Source organism: Adiantum capillus-veneris, chromosome 6, assembly GCF_014529385.1.
Source record: "Adiantum capillus-veneris isolate H3 chromosome 6, ASM1452938v2, whole genome shotgun sequence".
Classification (NCBI taxonomy): Eukaryota; Viridiplantae; Streptophyta; class Polypodiopsida; order Polypodiales; family Pteridaceae; genus Adiantum; species Adiantum capillus-veneris.
Genome location: NC_140936.1, coordinates 25,313,793 through 25,330,674, shown reverse-complemented (window position 1 = coordinate 25,330,674; position 16,882 = coordinate 25,313,793). Strand labels below are relative to the sequence as shown.

Below are 16,882 nucleotides of genomic sequence, written 5' to 3'. Positions count from 1 at the left end.
TTTAAATTTTTTTGAAGCCAGTAGGAACACCTTTCAATGTAATGTATAAAACCTCTACGTATAAAAACCTTCATAAAAATTCATGAACGAATCGCAATTCATTTCAATGATATTATTGGTAGAGGTAACCACGAAGGAAACTGAGAAACCGACTCTAATGCACATCCACCTCTGTCATCGTGAGGTCCAGGAGAGTTGTGCTGACCTTTGCTGATGCAAGTATGGAACTAAGCCATTGCAACTTGAAATTACATAGATTACTCGGTGATGAAATTTCTTGCATCAAATACGTGCATGTATCCACTCCACATAGAATGGACAAGTGTCCCTTTGAAGCTCTAATGGTACAATCCACCCACACCTAATATGCAGTACAAAAAGTTCTTTTTGAAACTTGAACAAGTGTGACTAGACTCTAGAGTAGACCTTCCATACTAATAATCATCCTCTTCTCTGTCAGTGCTCATTCATGATAAGAGAAGCAACAATGAGATCAACACCTCAAAAGGATACATTGAATCAGAGGAACTCATCCAAAACACTGTTATGTCCACCTTACATCAACTCACCACCATAGTACACAGCTTATGTTAAGGCTAGGCTTGTATAACATAAGATTCAAAGCTAAAACAAGCCTTCAAAGGTGGTGAAACAAACTACGGATGTATCCGCATCTTTCACTCGCCTTGGGTTCACATGTTGATGCTGGTGCTTTTCTGCTGCATCACCAAAAATCTCTGCTGCCTTCAATTTGTGACAGATGAGTACCTCCAAATGACCTACTTCCATCCAAGTGACCCCTCATGTCCGATCTAATTTGAGTAGATTTGTGCCCCACTCGAGCACATTAATTGCAAGGTTAGATGGGATTTGTGCAGCCTTTCACAGCATCTATGAAGGATAAAACACGAGCTGGGTCCTTCAAGAGCCCATCTGGCATTGTGACACCACTCGAAACATCGACAACATCCGGCATTAACATAGAAATGGCAGTAGAAACATTATCTGGATTTAAACCACCTGCTAGAAGCCAACCTTTTTTGCTCTTTATCAAAAGACTCTTGAGCTTTTCCCAATCAAAGGAGTGCCCACTGTCCAACAAAAGGGTCATTGTGTGTTAAAGCAAGCTCTACAAAAGCAAGTACATAAAACTAGAAGAAGATTTCAACCTGCCTCCTTGAAGACTGTCCAACAAAATCCAATCCACTGAGTTGGATCCGGGCAATGGTGTTTGCAAAATGCCACTCTTGTCTACGTGCACAACGTAAATAGTTTCCAAATGAGATGGTAAGTTTGTGAGTGATGCACGTGCCCCTTCTCCATGGAGCTGTGAAAAGATGAACAATTGCAACACCATATGTACAGCCATTGTACATGGACAGAATCAAAATGTCAAAATGATTCTAATGTTTGGCACCAATATATTATTTCAAATACAAGTAAAAAATTACCCTTGCTCTCAAATTTCTATACCTGTGCAATCCCGATCCCTGCTGACATGCAAAAGCTCTCGATTGTTTCTGCATCTTCATCCACAAAGACCCCTACAGGCTCTGCATTGTGAAAACGGACAGCATGCGCGATTTCCTTGGCTGTGCCGACACATATTGACCTCTTCGATTTTGGCCACAGAATCATACCTACAAAGCTGGCCCCTGCTTGTGCTGCCAAAGTAGCATCATTTACATTTGTGACTCCACATATTTTGACCAAAGGTGCCTTTATCGTTGAATGACTATCCACATTAACTGTTTCGACTTTCAGAACAGCAGTAGACTCCAGCCGTCTTCCTTGCATAGCCAAAGAATTCGCTTGCCTTATGGTAACAGAGATATTTGATTGATGCAACCTATAAAATAGCTCCAATTCTTAGTTGCAGGTGGAGAATGTAAATTACTTCTACAAAATTAATCAAGTTCCAAAAGGAGAGGCAGATTGCTAGGAGGTTATCCAAAATGATGTTGCATATCAACACAAACATGAGTCCTCTTTACACAACAACCATGCATGGTGCAAAAGGTACAAAAGAAAGAATCAATGCAAATTAATACGGTGAGCTAAAATTGAGAACCAACCACTAAAAATCACCAGATTATACATTACATTTTTAAACTGTGTGCAGACATGCTAGATCTCCTTGAATGTCTGTCTGTGTTTGTATGCATTCATGCTCTCCTCCCGCCCCTCTGCACCCTCCCTCCAGCCTCCCCCTATATTCCCTCCCTTAAGAGTGTCACAAAAGACACAATAAGGTGGGGAGAGTTAAGATATGACACAGAGTTATGCTGAGAGCTGGGAAGAGCAGCAACTGAGGCAAGTCATAAACTTCCACGGCATCAAACATATGGCTCATGAGCAAAAGTGAGAATGCGTTGAGGGTTGCACTGAGGTCTGCCCGCCTTCACCAGCCCCTGCAAGAAATCCGCCCAATAGCATAGGTGGCAGTCCAGTTGAAACCAGCCAGTACATTACTGGCGGTACAAATTCAATTACCTGTTAATTATACAGAGCACTGGAGAGAGAGAGAGAGAAAGAAGAAAGAAAGATTTTTTAACGTCTATATGAAGCCGAAGTCGGCCTATGAGACAGATCAAAGTATACATGTGTGTATGTCCTCCATCTATTGGGAAAGACAAAACAACAATCCAAACGGGTACAAAATGAAGAAACAAGAACCCTGATGGGTGATGGGATCTATGGGTGGGGGATGAAGCTCTAGTACTAGGAATATATGCATGCCTATATGCTCAAGGTAATACAATCATGCGGATGCATCAATCTAGCTAGCTTCATCCTGTGCTGAGGGGAGGGTGTAAAATATGGTACATGGGAGGATCGGGAGTGAGGGCTGCTCGAATGAATGCAACTGGGTCAGCCATCATCTCGGCTCGTCTCTCCTCAGCAGCTCCACGCTCTCGAATTTGGATCTCCTCGATCTTGTTAGAGTTACACCAGCGTTGCTTCGCCATTTTGTACGGCTAGTGATTGTCCCCGGTTGGCCACCCATCGCACATCATGTAGATTGCATGGGCGAACACTTTTAGCAGGTTGGGTGCACACATTTTTAGCCATTTTTGGGCTTCTATGTTTTTTGCACCAGTTACACATTTTTGCCCTACCTCAACCTAAGATTCTATAAATAGAATGCTTAGGGTCTTGTAGTCATTCACAGATTGTGTATTGAGAGCATCATTTGCTGAGCACTTGTGTTTCCTCTCTCTCTCTCTCCCTCCGGCGTTTTTGGTGTGCATAGCTCACACTCTTTCCGTTGCTCACTCTCACATGGTATCAGTCGCCAAGAAGCGGAGAATCTGCATCAATCTCTCCTCCTGAGGCTAGCGCTAGCACTTCTGCCGGTTTTCATCGCGGCAAATCTCAAAAACGCTGATCAGCGTTATTCAGCCCTAGCGTTTTCTGCAAGAACAGCAACGTTTTTGCATCTGTAGCCTTGATTTGCATTGCTTTCCCTAGAGCTTCCCTCCTACAGCAGAATCGCACCAAAATCTGCTGGCGTTTTTGCAAACCCTAGCGTTTTTGGACAGATCTGCGTTTTGCAGATCTTGCTGCGTTTTTCTGTGCTTTGCTGGCGTTTTTGGTGATTTGCGGTGTTTTTTCACAAAACGCTGATCTTGTGCACCTACAGGAGCAGCCAAGGAACACCTAGGTGTCTTCTACACTGCCTGGAACTTGCAGATCTACATCTTGGACAGGTATCTACACCCAATCGACACCATTTTCGGTACTTATTACTTGCTGTTTTTTCTCTGTTTTCAGCCCCTCGACAGCTGAAAAGTGCGAGAACCCTCTCCTCTGACACTCTGCGATGCTCCCGCATCGACCGGTGGCGTACAGGCACGCTGAAATCTGTATAACAGCAGCGTTTTCAGCACCCTTAGCAGAGTTTTTTGGGCGGACAGCACGCTGAATTTTTACCTCTTGTGCGGTTGAACCATCCCTTGCTCGTCAGGACACCATCCGGTGGTTGTCCGTGCGGTTATCTTGGACTGCTACAGCCTTGGTTGGGAACAGTACCTTCATCGACGACTTGCGATCTTATCGATCTGCCTTTGGGACTTCTCTCTGAGCATGCGACATGTCGCTCTGAAGTAAAAGGGACAACAACAAGTCCCAGAAGGGGGCCACTACGTCTTCTACGACTACGGTCACTTCCGTTGCTTCGCCATTTTGTACGGCTAGTGATTGTCCCGGGTTGGCCACCCATCGCACATCATGTAGATTGCATGGGTGGACACTTTTAGCACGTGTCCGGCCGGTCATTTTCTGAGCCTGGCTGGGTGCACACATTTTTAGCCATTTTTGGGCTTTTATTTTTTTGCACCAGTTACACATTTTTGCCCTACCTCAACCTAAGATTCTATAAATAGAATGCTTAGGGTCTTGTAGTCATTCACAGATTGTGTATTGGGAGCATCATTTGCTGAGCACTTGTGTTTTCTCTCTCTCTCTCCCTCCAACGTTTTCGACGCGCGTGGCTCACACTCTTTCCGCTGCTCGCTCTCATAGATCTGTCTATGGTGGAGTCGTGGGGAATGGCATCCAGTAGTATGTGGGCACCGTCTACCCCGGCTCGTCTCAGCCTGCTGGAGAGTCGCTCCCCTCCTTAGATCTGGGAGTGGGAAAGTTGTGGTCCTCTGGAAAAAATATGTAAGCTATGACTGTCTTCCTCCCCAACTTGTGTCTCTACAGGTGGCTGCAAAAGTGTATCTTTGTGCCTCTGTATCTCTAGTAGGTATCGCCATAGTTGTCTCTGATCTCTAGAGTGCATGATCTCTCGGAGAGTAGGTGCCCTCTGAATAGTGACTCGTATCTGCCTCTGATATTATCATAAAGCTCTACATCTGCATACAACATACTCCTCACTCTCCACCTCCTTTCTGCATACTCAATAGACTCTCTCCTCCATGGGAATGTCATGAGCTCGCCCCACCTCGATCTCTAGTCAGTGTGATGCCACTCTAAGCTAACCAATCGCCACCTGTGAGTTGTGTGGCATGTATGTCACAAACGGGAGCGCATAGCAATATAAAATATACTCGGATAAATAAAATTTATCACTTAATATTGAAGCCAGAGGATATAGAGAGAAATAGATAGAGAGAGAGAGAGAGATAGAGTGAGAAGATCGACACAGTACTGGGGACCAGAAGATGGGCTGGTCCCCCCTCCCCGTAATAGTATCTTTATTACTAAGGAGAAGTCTATACAAGCACTTGAACCGAACGTATTACCACGTTCGTTCTAGAATAAGACTTGATGGTTCCCCGAAGCCTCAGCTTCCGATTCCTAGGGCAAAACCCTATTCCAAGGAACTTCCGTTCCTTATTCCAATTCCTCGAGAATCAAGGTTCTTGCCTCTAGATCTCACCTTCCAGACTCAGGGCATGGCATCCCTGCAACTCTTTTCCAACTCTCTTTCCAGAGTCCTCTTCCCGCAGAACAACTCTGCTTTCCCGGACACGAAGTCCTTACTTGGGAATCCCAACTTCCGGATCGCAACTTGAGAGACTACCTCTCTCCGATCCGTGGATCTACTTCCCAAACTCGGGTACGAAACCCTTGGGCTGATCTAGCTCTAGTTCCTCAGAGCGCTTTTCTCCTATAGAGGCTCATACCTTCCTCTGCTCCTACTCCCTCACTAAGAGGAAGTACACCTGCAAACAAATACTCAGAGTTCATAACATGAAAATCGTTACCTTCAAAGTCTCGACGCTCGAAACGCACCTCCGTTCTCGAAAAGCAATTCCCCGGAAGAGATCTCTCCATAGAAAATCCTCTTCCAATCCTACACACAAAAGAGGTGTGTTCTCGGGTTCCTTCTCGTAAATCAGCCCCGTCTACGACGTTTATGGGCTGAAAACAGAGAAAAACAGCAACTTGTCGCGATGGAAACACGCTTCGTAGGCACTTCTTCGCGAGGGAACTCGCGCACTGGGTCTTGGCGACATCTGGTACACTTGGGGCAGCCATGGGCATCACCGGCAACGTCTTCTTTACGGCTGAAATCTGTAGCAACATCTCCTCCTTGCAAAGATTGGTCCTCCGCTCTGAGTGAGGGTATGTGATGCTTTTATAGCTCCTAGCCACGGGCACGAATAGCTGCTCGCGTAGAGATCGCGGCCGTTTTTTTTTTTTTCTTTTAAATAAATTTTTTTTTCTTTTTTTATTCTTTTCTGCCAGAAAAAGAGAGAGAGAAAACGCTGGCTGATCTGTTGCCTTATTTATCAGATGGCTGCCCACTTATTAAGTGGGCGGCCGGCATATTTTAAAAATAGTCTGAACCTGCCCAAAAACTCAATAAAACCTTATAAGTTAAAAACAAAGCTTTCACAGCACTTCCCAGGCGTCCCTGGATGCAATCACACGCACAATTGCAATGCAAACATAAACTTCCTCGCGGGAAAGCATTTGCTTTCCCGAAAAGCAATCCGCTTTCTCAGAAAGCATCTGTTTTTTCCTCAAAGTTTCCTCTGAACCCATCTTCATTCAAGTGCTTGCTTTTTCCTTGTGCACAATTCTAACACAGTTCGGAATTTCCTCCCGACTATGGATATTACCTTTCCGATGCACCCGTCACCCACACTTGTGACGCATCAGGAATACCCATCACCTAGTCCTTTCCTACCGAACTTACGGTACAATCTCCTTCACGATGCTCTATGTCACCCATCCTATGACGCATCAGAGATGTCCGTTCCCGGATGGTCGGATACTTCTTTCCGATGCTCCCTGTCACCCATCCGATGTGACGCATCAGAAGTACCCGTTCCTGGTGGCCTTACAGATATTCCCGTTCTCAGTGTTCCCGTCATTACTTTAAATGACGCACTAGGAATACTCTGTACTCGGATGTCTCCAGTGAGAAAAGCCCTCTCACTTAAAATTCCAATAATTCATTTAGAATTATTTTTCCCTTGGTGTTCCAAGCGAGAAAACCCTCTCACTTATAAATCCAATAATTCATTTAGAATTATTTTTCTATAAGATAAAGCCAATTTAGCAACAACATAGGTGTCCATGTAGCGTGGTCGCATGTGCCAGCTCTCGTTCACCGCATCACTCCAGGGGGGATTTGTTACCATATACATGTGGTAGTGATGTGTGTGAACACACTAGGACCGCCGGAGCATTTTTTCCCTCTTTAGGAGGTTTTTTCCCCGTGCATTGTATATACGCCCATCACTCTAGGGCTATCTATCTTTCCATTGCACACTAAGTAACACACTCTCTATTGTGTGCCTTGAGCTTCCTTCGTCTTCTCCAAGCTGTGTGTGTCTCTCTGCAACCCTAATTCCAACGAGCAAACCTAGACTAGCACTAAATGGCAGAAGAGGCAATAGGAGCCAAGCTCAGCAGGCAACTTCTCCAACAAGACCTTGGTGGACTTCCCTCCAAGCAAGACCCATCACTAGCATCTTCTCCATCAAGAACCATCGCCATAGATCTGCATCAACTTAGCGTTCTGCATCAGCATTATCCTCAGAAGCAAGCCCTGCCCTAGAGTTTTGCTTCAGCAGCCATCGCCAGCAAAAGCTCATCAAGCTAGCGTTTTTGCAAAGCTACTCCCCTAGCGTTTTTGCATATCCCAGCGTTTGCAGATTTGCAGCCTTTATGCCCTCAACCTGCAGCGTTTTTCAGCCATGAAGTACCTGCAAGTTCAGCCCCTAAAAGAGTAGCAGATTCAGCCCGGAAAGACCAGCAGATTCAGCCCTTAAGAACCTCAGTTTTCAGGCCTAAACCTGCAGATTTTCAGCGACAAAGATCATCAGAAAACAGCCCCCAAAATCAGCGTTTTTCGGCAACAGCAGATTTCAGCCCATAGCGTTTTTGGACAGAAGATACTCACTTGCAGATTTCAGCCCTTAGACCGATGTCGTCATCCCGGTCGTCATCGTCAACAAAGCCTAGACTTGCATCAGTCACATGCATTCAGTTTATACCAGTTTGTGCAATCATAAGTAGACTACTCTCACGGACGAGAGAGGGGCCTTCGGAGGAGGGTTTTACAACATCTCTAGTGTCGTATCTCTCTTCTCTCTCTATCTCTCAGTCTCATACACTTGCACGCACAGTGTCCATTCACTTTGTTTGTGATCATAGCACTCTCTCATTAACAACGGAAGGCTCTACCTTCCATAAGAAAAAGGAACCTTGAGCACAGTTCGGAGCACTCATCTTGAGCAAAGCGCAAACATTCATTCCGCTGCACCTTACATTGGTATCAGAGCTTTGGCAGTGTTCTGTATCACTCAAGGAAAGAACCACAAGAATCACAAGAATTTTTTTTGCTTGTTGCGGTCGCACGAACCCAAGTTCGCTTGGGCGTGTCGATTCCTAATCGTGTTTTTGAAGAGTGACATGAATCCCAAGAAAGAAGGGCTTGTCCACATAGTAACAGGGGACGGAGGGGACAGACCCTAGGGACGGGGGACGCCCATTTCCGGGACGGGGATGGGTGGGGACGGAGGGGGACGGACAGGAAAAGACCTACCAAGTGGGAACGCAGGCAAAACGTCCCGGGGACGGCAGGGGATGGGAGGGGACTTTTTTTAAAATTTGAAAACCTGATCATTTCTAGAGGCTAGTTTCTCTCCAATAGCCATATGTTTGAACTTCAAAGCACCCCAATGGCTATAAAAGCCACCCTTTGGGCCCTCATTTCTCGATGTTTTATTAGCACATTTGCGTCTATATGACTCATGTTCTTTGGTCTATTTAGTGTAAATTAGTGGTCAAAGTGATGCTCTATGTATGTGGCATGTGTATAGGTAAAAAAATTCCAAAAAACTGTTTTTTTTTTTTGCCGTCCCGACCTCTGTCCCCGTTTCCTGACTTTTGCCGTCCCGTCCCCGTTCCCGACCCCAATCCGCCGTCCCATGTAACTATGCTTGTCCAGCCTCCTCTTGTGTCTCTTTTCACTCATTGAGAGCGGACCGGCACTTAGCGGCCGGCCAATCAATGTGAGGTGGGAAAAAGCAACCTTGGTGTGTCACGTGACACATCCCAACCCTATGTGTCCGTGGACAAGCTATACCACAACATGGTTCAATCAGTTCAATCAGTTAGATTAGCAGTGATCTGGCACTTTTGTGAGTCTATTCGTAGACCGTGCATGCCCAATCACTTAGCATAGATGCATATCCTCCGGTTGCACACAGCATGATCATCGGAAATCCCATCAGAATCCATTAGCATCAATTAGGGGAATTTTTCAATGCATTTAGCCTATTTTCCTATTTTTGGTTATTTTCACTTATTATTTTTAAGTGACTTTCCAACAAAAGTAGGTAGGGCAATTTTGCTAAGTTTCTATATAAGCAAACCCAAGTTAGCACTAAATGGCAGAAGAGGCAGCAGGAGCACCTTGCTCAACAGGCAACTTCTCAGCAAGACCAACCCCCGCGACTACTCTGGCGTTTTCTCCACAGAAGACCTAGCGTTTTTGCATCAAATCAGCCTTGGCGATTTGTGCACAGCAGATCAGCCCCGACGTCATCACGACACAGCAGATCAGCCTAGCGTTTTTGCATTTGCAGAACCCAGAAGGACCAATTTCAGCCCCTGGCGTTTTTGGATTTCAGCAGCAAATTAAGACCGGCATCATTCACCTAAAGTGTAGCAGCTTCAGCACGTAAAGACCATCAATTTTCAGCCCTAAGAAACCTCATTTTTCAGCCAAGAAAACGCAGCCAAAACAGTCATTTTCAGCCACCGAAACAGTCCCGAAATTCAGCGATTAGAAGATCTCAGATTTCAGCCGTCGTCGTCGTCGTCGTCGTCGTCATCATCGGCATAGACCAAGTTGCATAGTCCATTGCAGACGCATTGTACACCTTTGTGCAATCAAAGAATAGACCACTCTCGCCGACGAGAGTGGGGCCTTCGGAGGAGGGTTTTACAACCTCTCTGGTGTCGTATCTCTTCTCTCTCCTTCTCTCAATCTCATTCATTTGTACGCACAATATCCACTCACTTTGTTCGTGACCACAATACTCTCCATAAGACGGAAAGCTCTCTCTTTCCCTAAGAACTAAAAGGAACCTTGAGCAATAAAGATCACTAATCTTGAGAAAATACAACATTCATTCCGTTGCACCTAACATTGGTATCAGATCTTTGGAAGTGTTCTGCATTACTCAAGGAAAGAACCACAAGAACCACAAGAATTTTTTTTGCTTGTTGCGATCGCACGAACCCAAGTTTACTTGGGCATGGCGATTCCTAATCGTGTTTTGTTGAAGAGTGACAGGAATCCCAAGAAAGAAGGGCTTGTCTAGCCTCCCCTTGTGTCTCTTTTCACTCATTGAGAGCGGACCGTGCACTTAGCGGCCGGCCAATCGACGTGAGGTGGGAAAAAGCAACCTTGGTGTGAGCGCAAGGCCGCCAAGGGGTGCGCCCGCAGAAAAGGGTAGAACTCGGGTGAAGAGAAGATCCTTCTCAACGCGATTTGCAAGCGAAAGAACACCTCAAGAACCCAAGATTCTCACGAATCAAGGACCTCAAGAACCTCAAGACCCTCAAGAACCCAAGTTCCTTGTGAACTTAAGAACCCAAGACCCCCAAGAACCCACGACTTCAGAATGATCATCACTCGAAGCGGAATGGATACTTCACTTGGAAGTGATGAGCATGAGAGAGGCGAGGAAGAATTTTCCCCACCAAGAGGTTTTTCCGACCCTTCCCCATCTACGACAACGATTGCACTAACTCCAATGGAGGAGTTGAAGCTGTTGTTTATGGAACAGACTTTACAACGCAAAGCAAGACATGCCGCAAGAATGGCAGCCATAGCGCGTGAGTACGAGCAAGCACGCTTGGAAGCCAAAGAACGACAAGCCAAATTTGATCGTGAATTCAAAGAAATGGAACGCAGACACGCAGAAGCCGAAGCAGAAAGACAAGCAGCGAACAAAGCAAGACAAGCAGAATTTGATCGCGAGATCAAAGCAAGAAGGGAAGAGCGCTTGCGACTCTTTTCTCCAGCTCAGGCACAGATGCACCAGAATCGGGAAAAGGAGACTCTCTCAGTCTCTTCTTCTCCAAAGCATGATACACAGGATATGCATGATTGTGTGAAGCATGATGATGATTTGATTGACCATGATAAGCATGATGATTTGAATGATATTGCTAACCATGATGATTTGGATGCCAATGACACAAGCATGATGAGTTGCATGAAGATGATGGGATTGTTCACAAGGATGATGTGTTAGTTGATGCTTTTTCTAGCGAAGCTAACCTCGTTGTAGATTCGATCAATCACCAAGAATCGATCTTGGCTTTCGAGTCGAGGTCCACAGATTTTCTAGATCCCGAAGAACCAATCTTGGCTCTCGACCCTTGGTCCAAAGAACCCTCACAGGAAGTATTGTGTGTTCGCATGATTGATACGCACGCATTGTTCGAGTGTTTCATTCGTGAAGGTTTCCTGTATTTTAGTTAGCATCGTTATGTGATCCCTTTTCCTAGGCATGACATATTGTATGTTGAGCACGTTTCTATCATGGGTGAGCACGAATGTATGCAGATTGTTCATGAAAAGCTGAAAAGTTTGTATGTAAGGAAGTCGCATTCCATGTCTCTTCCTTGGCATGACACAGTTTCCGAAAGAGCACATGATTGTATGAGCACCGAGCATGGGCATTTTCATTATGATTTGCCACAGTTGGTTGATTTTGATCAAACAAAAAAGATTCGACCGTATTGTTTGCATGTGTTTGATGAACGGGTTGTCACTCCGTCTCTATGTTCATCGACATTGCATGCACAGTCTTTAGAGAAGACAATATTTTTTTCCTTCACTTTACATGGAATGGGTATGTTCATGGTTTTGTGTTGGAGATTGTTTCAAGAATTTTCAGCCATGGAGATTCTTGAAGACAAAAGAAGCAGGACTCTAGACGAAGTTGAAGCAAGAAAGGAGATTCAGAAGACTTTGTGTCGCTTTCGGCGCAGCCCAAAGAAGCAAGCGTTGCAGACCTTTATGAAGTTCAAGTACTGCTCGACCCACACAGCAAAGTGGGCCGGCAAAGAGTCCCTTCGAGGATTCCGGATGCTATTGGCGATCTCCCTCGATGCCATACAATTCGGTACCAGTACCTCACTTTGAAAAGGAGGGGATGTCACGTGACACATCCCAACCCTATGTGTCCGTGGACAAGCTATACCACAGCATGGTTCAGTCAGTTCAATCAGTTAGATTAGCACTGATCTGGCACTTTTGTGAGTCTATTCGTAGACCGTGCATGCCCAATCACTTAGCATAGATGCATATCCTCCGGTTGCACACAGCATGATCATCGGAATTCCCATCAGAATCCATTAGCATCAGTTAGGGGAATTTTTCAATGCATTTAGCCTATTTTCCTATTTTTGGTTATTTTCACTTATTATTTTTAACTGACTTTCCAACAAAAGTAGGTAGGGCAATTTTGCTAAGTTTCTATATAAGCAAACCCAAGTTAGCACTAAATGGCAGAAGAGGCAGCAGGAGCACCTTGCTCAACAGGCAACTTCTCAGCAAGACCAACCCCCGCGACTACTCTGGCGTTTTCTCCACAGAAGACCTAGCGTTTTTGCATCAAATCAGCCTTGGCGATTTGTGCACAGCAGATCAGCCCCGACGTCATCACGACACAACAGATCAGCCTAGCGTTTTTGCATTTGCAAAACCCAGAAGGACCAATTTCAGCCCCTGGCGTTTTTGGATTTCAGCAGCAAATTAAGACCGGCATCATTCACCTAAAGTGTAGCAGATTCAGCACGTAAAGACCATCAATTTTCAGCCCTAAGAAACCTCATTTTTCAGCCAAGAAAACGCAGCCAAAACAGTCATTTTCAGCCACCGAAACAGTCCCGAAATTCAGCGATTAGAAGATCTCAGATTTCAGCCATCGTCGTCGTCGTCGTCATCGTCATCGGCATAGACCAAGTTGCATAGTCCATTGCAAACGCATTGTACACCTTTGTGCAATCAAAGAATAGACCACTCTCGCCGATGAGAGTGGGGCCTTCGGAGGAGGGTTTTACAACCTCTCGGGTGTCGTATCTCTTCTCTCTCCTTCTCTCAATCTCATTCATTTGCACGCACAACATCCACTCACTTTGTTCGTGACCACAGTACTCTCCATAAGACGGAAAGCTCTCTCTTTCCCTAAGAACTAAAAGGAACCTTGAGCAATAAAGATCACTAATCTTGAGAAAATACAACATTCATTCCGCTGCACCTAACATGGTGTGAGCGCAAGGCCTCCAAGGGGTGGGCCCGCGGAAAAGAGTAGAACTCGGGTGAAGAGAAGATCCTTCTCAAACACGGTTTGCAAGCGAAAGAAAACCTCAAGAACCTCAAGACCCTCAAGAACTCAAGAACCTCAAGACCCGCAAGAACCCAAGACCACAAGAACCCACGACTTCAGAATGGTCAACACTCGAAGCGGAATGGATACTTCGCTTGGAGGTGATGAGCGTGAGAGAGGCAAAGAAGAATTTTCCCCACCAGGAGGTTTTTCCGACCCTCCCCCTTCCCCATCTACGTCAAGGATTGCGCTAACTCCTATGGAGGAGTTGGACCAGTTGTTTCTGGAAAGAAAGTTAGAACGCGAAGAAAGAAAAGCAGAAAGAAAGACCTACGAAGAAGAAATGGCAGCCATAGAGCGTCAGTATGACTTGGAAGAAAAAGAAAGTCAAGCAAGATTTGATCGCGAGAACAAAGCAAGAATGCAAGAGATGTTGCGACGGAAAAGGAGACTCTCAGTCTCCTCTTCTCCAAAGCAAGACACACATGATTTGCATGATGATGATTTGAATGCCAATGATATGCATGATGATTTGGATGTTAATGATGAGCATGATGATTTGCATGATCAAGATGTGATTTCTCACAAGCATGATGAGTTGCATGAAGATGATGTGATTGTTCACAAGGATGATGTGTTAGTGGATGCTTTTTCTAGCGAAGCTAACCTCATTGCAGATTCGATCAATCACGAAGGATCGATCTTGGCTCTCGAGTCGAGGTCCACATAACCCCCTCAAGAAGAAGCAATCTTGGCTCTCGAGCCTAGGTCCAAAGAACCCTCACAAGAAGTACTATGTGTTCACGTGATTGATACGCACACATTGTTCGAGTGTTTCATTCGTGATCGTTTCCTGTATTTTAGTCGGCGTCTTTATGTGATCCCTTTTCCTAGGCATGACATATTGTACGTTGAGCACGTTTCACTCATGGATGAGCACGAATGTATGCGGATTTTTCATGAAAAGCTGGAAAGTATGCATTCAAGGAAGTCACATTCCCTGTCTCTTCCTTGGCATGATACATTCGTAGAACGAGCACATGAAAGTATGAGCACCAAGCATGGGCATTTCCGTTGTGAATTGCCACCGTTGATTGCTTTAGATCAGCAGAGAAAGATTCGATCTCATTGTTTGCATGTGTTTGATGAACGGTTTGTCACTCCGTCTCTATGTTCATCTAAATTGCATGCACAGTCTTTGAGGAAGACAAGATTTTTTCCACTCACTTTACATGGAATAGGTATGTTCATGGTTTTGTGTTGGAAATAGTTTCAGGAATTTTCAACCATGGAGATTCTTGAAGAAGAAAGAACCATGACTCTAGACGAAGTTGAAGCATCGAAGGAGCCTCAGAAGACTTTGTCGCTTTCGGCGAGGCCCAAAGAAGCAAGCGTTGCAGACCTTTATGAAGTTCAAGTACTGCACGACCCACACATCAGAGTGGGCCGGCGAAGAGTCCCTTCCAGGATTCCGAATGCTATTGGCGATCTCCCTCGACGCCATACAGTTCGGTACCAGTACCTCACTTCGAAAAGGAGGGCATGTCACGTGACACATCCAACCCTATGTGTCCGTGGACAAGCTACAGCACGACAAGGGTTCAGTCAGTCCAGTCAGTCTAGATCACAAGTGATCTGGCACTTTTGTGAGTCTATTCATAGACCGTGCATGCCAAGTCACTTAGTGTAGATGCGTATCCTCCGGTTGCACACAGCATGATCATCAACATTCCCATCAAAATCCATTAGAATCCTTCAGGGGAATTTTCCAGTGCATTTAGCCTATTTTACCTATTTTTGATATTTTTCACTTATTATTTTTAAGTGACTTTTGTTGGAAAGTAGGTAGGGCAAATTGAGTAAGTTTGTATATAAGCAAACCTAGACTAGCACTAAATGGCAAAAGAGGCAACAGGAGCCAAGCTCAGCAGGCAACTTCTCCAACAAGACCTTGGTGGACTTCCCTCCAAGCAAGACCCATCACTAGCGTTTTCTCCATCAAGAACCATCGCCATAGATCTGCATCAACTTAGCGTTCTGCATCAGTATCATCCTCAGAAGCAAGCCCTGCCCTAACGTTTTGCTTCAGCAGCCATCGCCAGCAAAAGCTCACAAGCTAGCGTTTTTGCAAAGCTACTCCCCTAGCGTTTTTGCATATTCCAACGTTTGCAGATTTGCAGCCTTTATGACCTCAACCTGCAGCGTTTTTCAGCCATGAAGTACCTGCAAGTTCAGCCCCTAAAAAGAGTAGCAGATTCAGCCCTTAAGAACCTCAGTTTTCAGGCCAAAACCTGCAGATTTTCAACGACAAAGATCAACAGAAAACAGCCCCCAACATCAGCGTTTTTTGGCAACAGATTTCAGCCCATAGCGTTTTTGAACAACAGGTACTCACTTGAAGATTTCAACCCTTAAACCGGTTCGTCATCGTCAACATAGCCTAGACTTGCATCAATCACATGCATTCAGTTTGTACCAGTTTGTGCAATCATAAGTAGACCACTCTCGCCGACGAGTGGAGCCTTCGGAGGAGGGTTCTACAACGTCTCTGGTGTCGTATCTCTCTTCTCTCTCTATCTCTCAGTCTCATACACTTGCCCGCACAGTGTCCATTCACTTTGTTTGTGATCATAGCACTCTCTCATTAAGAATGGAAGGCTCTACCTTCCATAAGAAAAAGGAACCTTGAGCACAGTTCGGAGCACTCATCTTGAGCAAAGCGCAAACATTCATTCCGTTGCACCTAAGAGAAGTGGTTTCAGGAATTTTCAGCTTCGGAGATTCTTGAAGAAGGTAGACGCATGACTATCGACGAAGTTGAAGCATTGAAGGAGCTATAGATGACTTTGTGTCGCTTTCGGCGCGGCCCAAAGAAGCAAGCGTTGCAGACATTTATGAAGTTCAAGTATCGCATGACCCACACATCAGAGTGTGCCAACGAAGAGTCCTTTCCAGGATTCCAAACACTGTTGGCAATCTCCCTCCACGCCATACAGTTTGGTACCAGTACGTCGCTTTGAAAAGGAGGGGATGTCACGTGCACATCAAACCCTATGTGTACGTGGACAAGCTACTTCATGACATGGGTTCAATTCAGTTCACTCAGCTTAGGAATAGGAAGTGTTCTAGCACTTTTGTAAGTCTGTTCGCAGACCGTGCATGTCCAGGCACTTAGAATAGATGCATATCCTCTGGTTGCACACAACATGATCATCAGATTACAGTCAAAACCCATCGACAACCTTTTTAGACTGCATAGACCTATTTTCCCTATTTTTGACATTTTTCACTTATTATTTTTAAGTGACTTTTGTTGGAAACTGGGTAGGGCAAAATTAGCAAGTCTAGTATATAAGAAAACCTAGCGCTAGCACTTTCTGGCAGAAGAGGCAGCAGGAGCTTCGGTTCAACAGGCACCTTCTCAACAAGACCTCCACCGGTGGTAAACCTAGCGTTTTCAGCCAAGGACCAAAGATCAGCCAGCGTTTTCACTTGCAAGCAGAACCTCCAGCGTTTTTGCATTACAATAGCCTAGCGACAACAAGAAGCAACAAATCAGCCCTAGC

The 16,882-nt window shown here is 45.2% G+C and overlaps 1 protein-coding gene across 1 annotated transcript in view; it reads right to left on the bottom strand.

The window, feature by feature from the left end:
- Positions 1 to 432: 432 nt before the first annotated feature.
- The window catches only part of LOC147455276 (N-(5'-phosphoribosyl)anthranilate isomerase 1, chloroplastic-like), a 31,682-nt gene continuing 15,232 nt past the window's right edge, over positions 433 to 16,882 (bottom strand). Inside the window, exons 2-4 of the mRNA XM_086514096.1 lie at positions 1,474 to 1,849; positions 1,170 to 1,327; positions 433 to 1,091 (exon numbers count right to left, since the gene is read on the bottom strand). Coding sequence (XP_086370222.1) covers positions 860 to 1,091; positions 1,170 to 1,327; positions 1,474 to 1,849 — 766 coding nt within the window. The 3' untranslated portion in view covers positions 433 to 859. The remainder of the gene's footprint in view (positions 1,092 to 1,169; positions 1,328 to 1,473; positions 1,850 to 16,882) is intronic.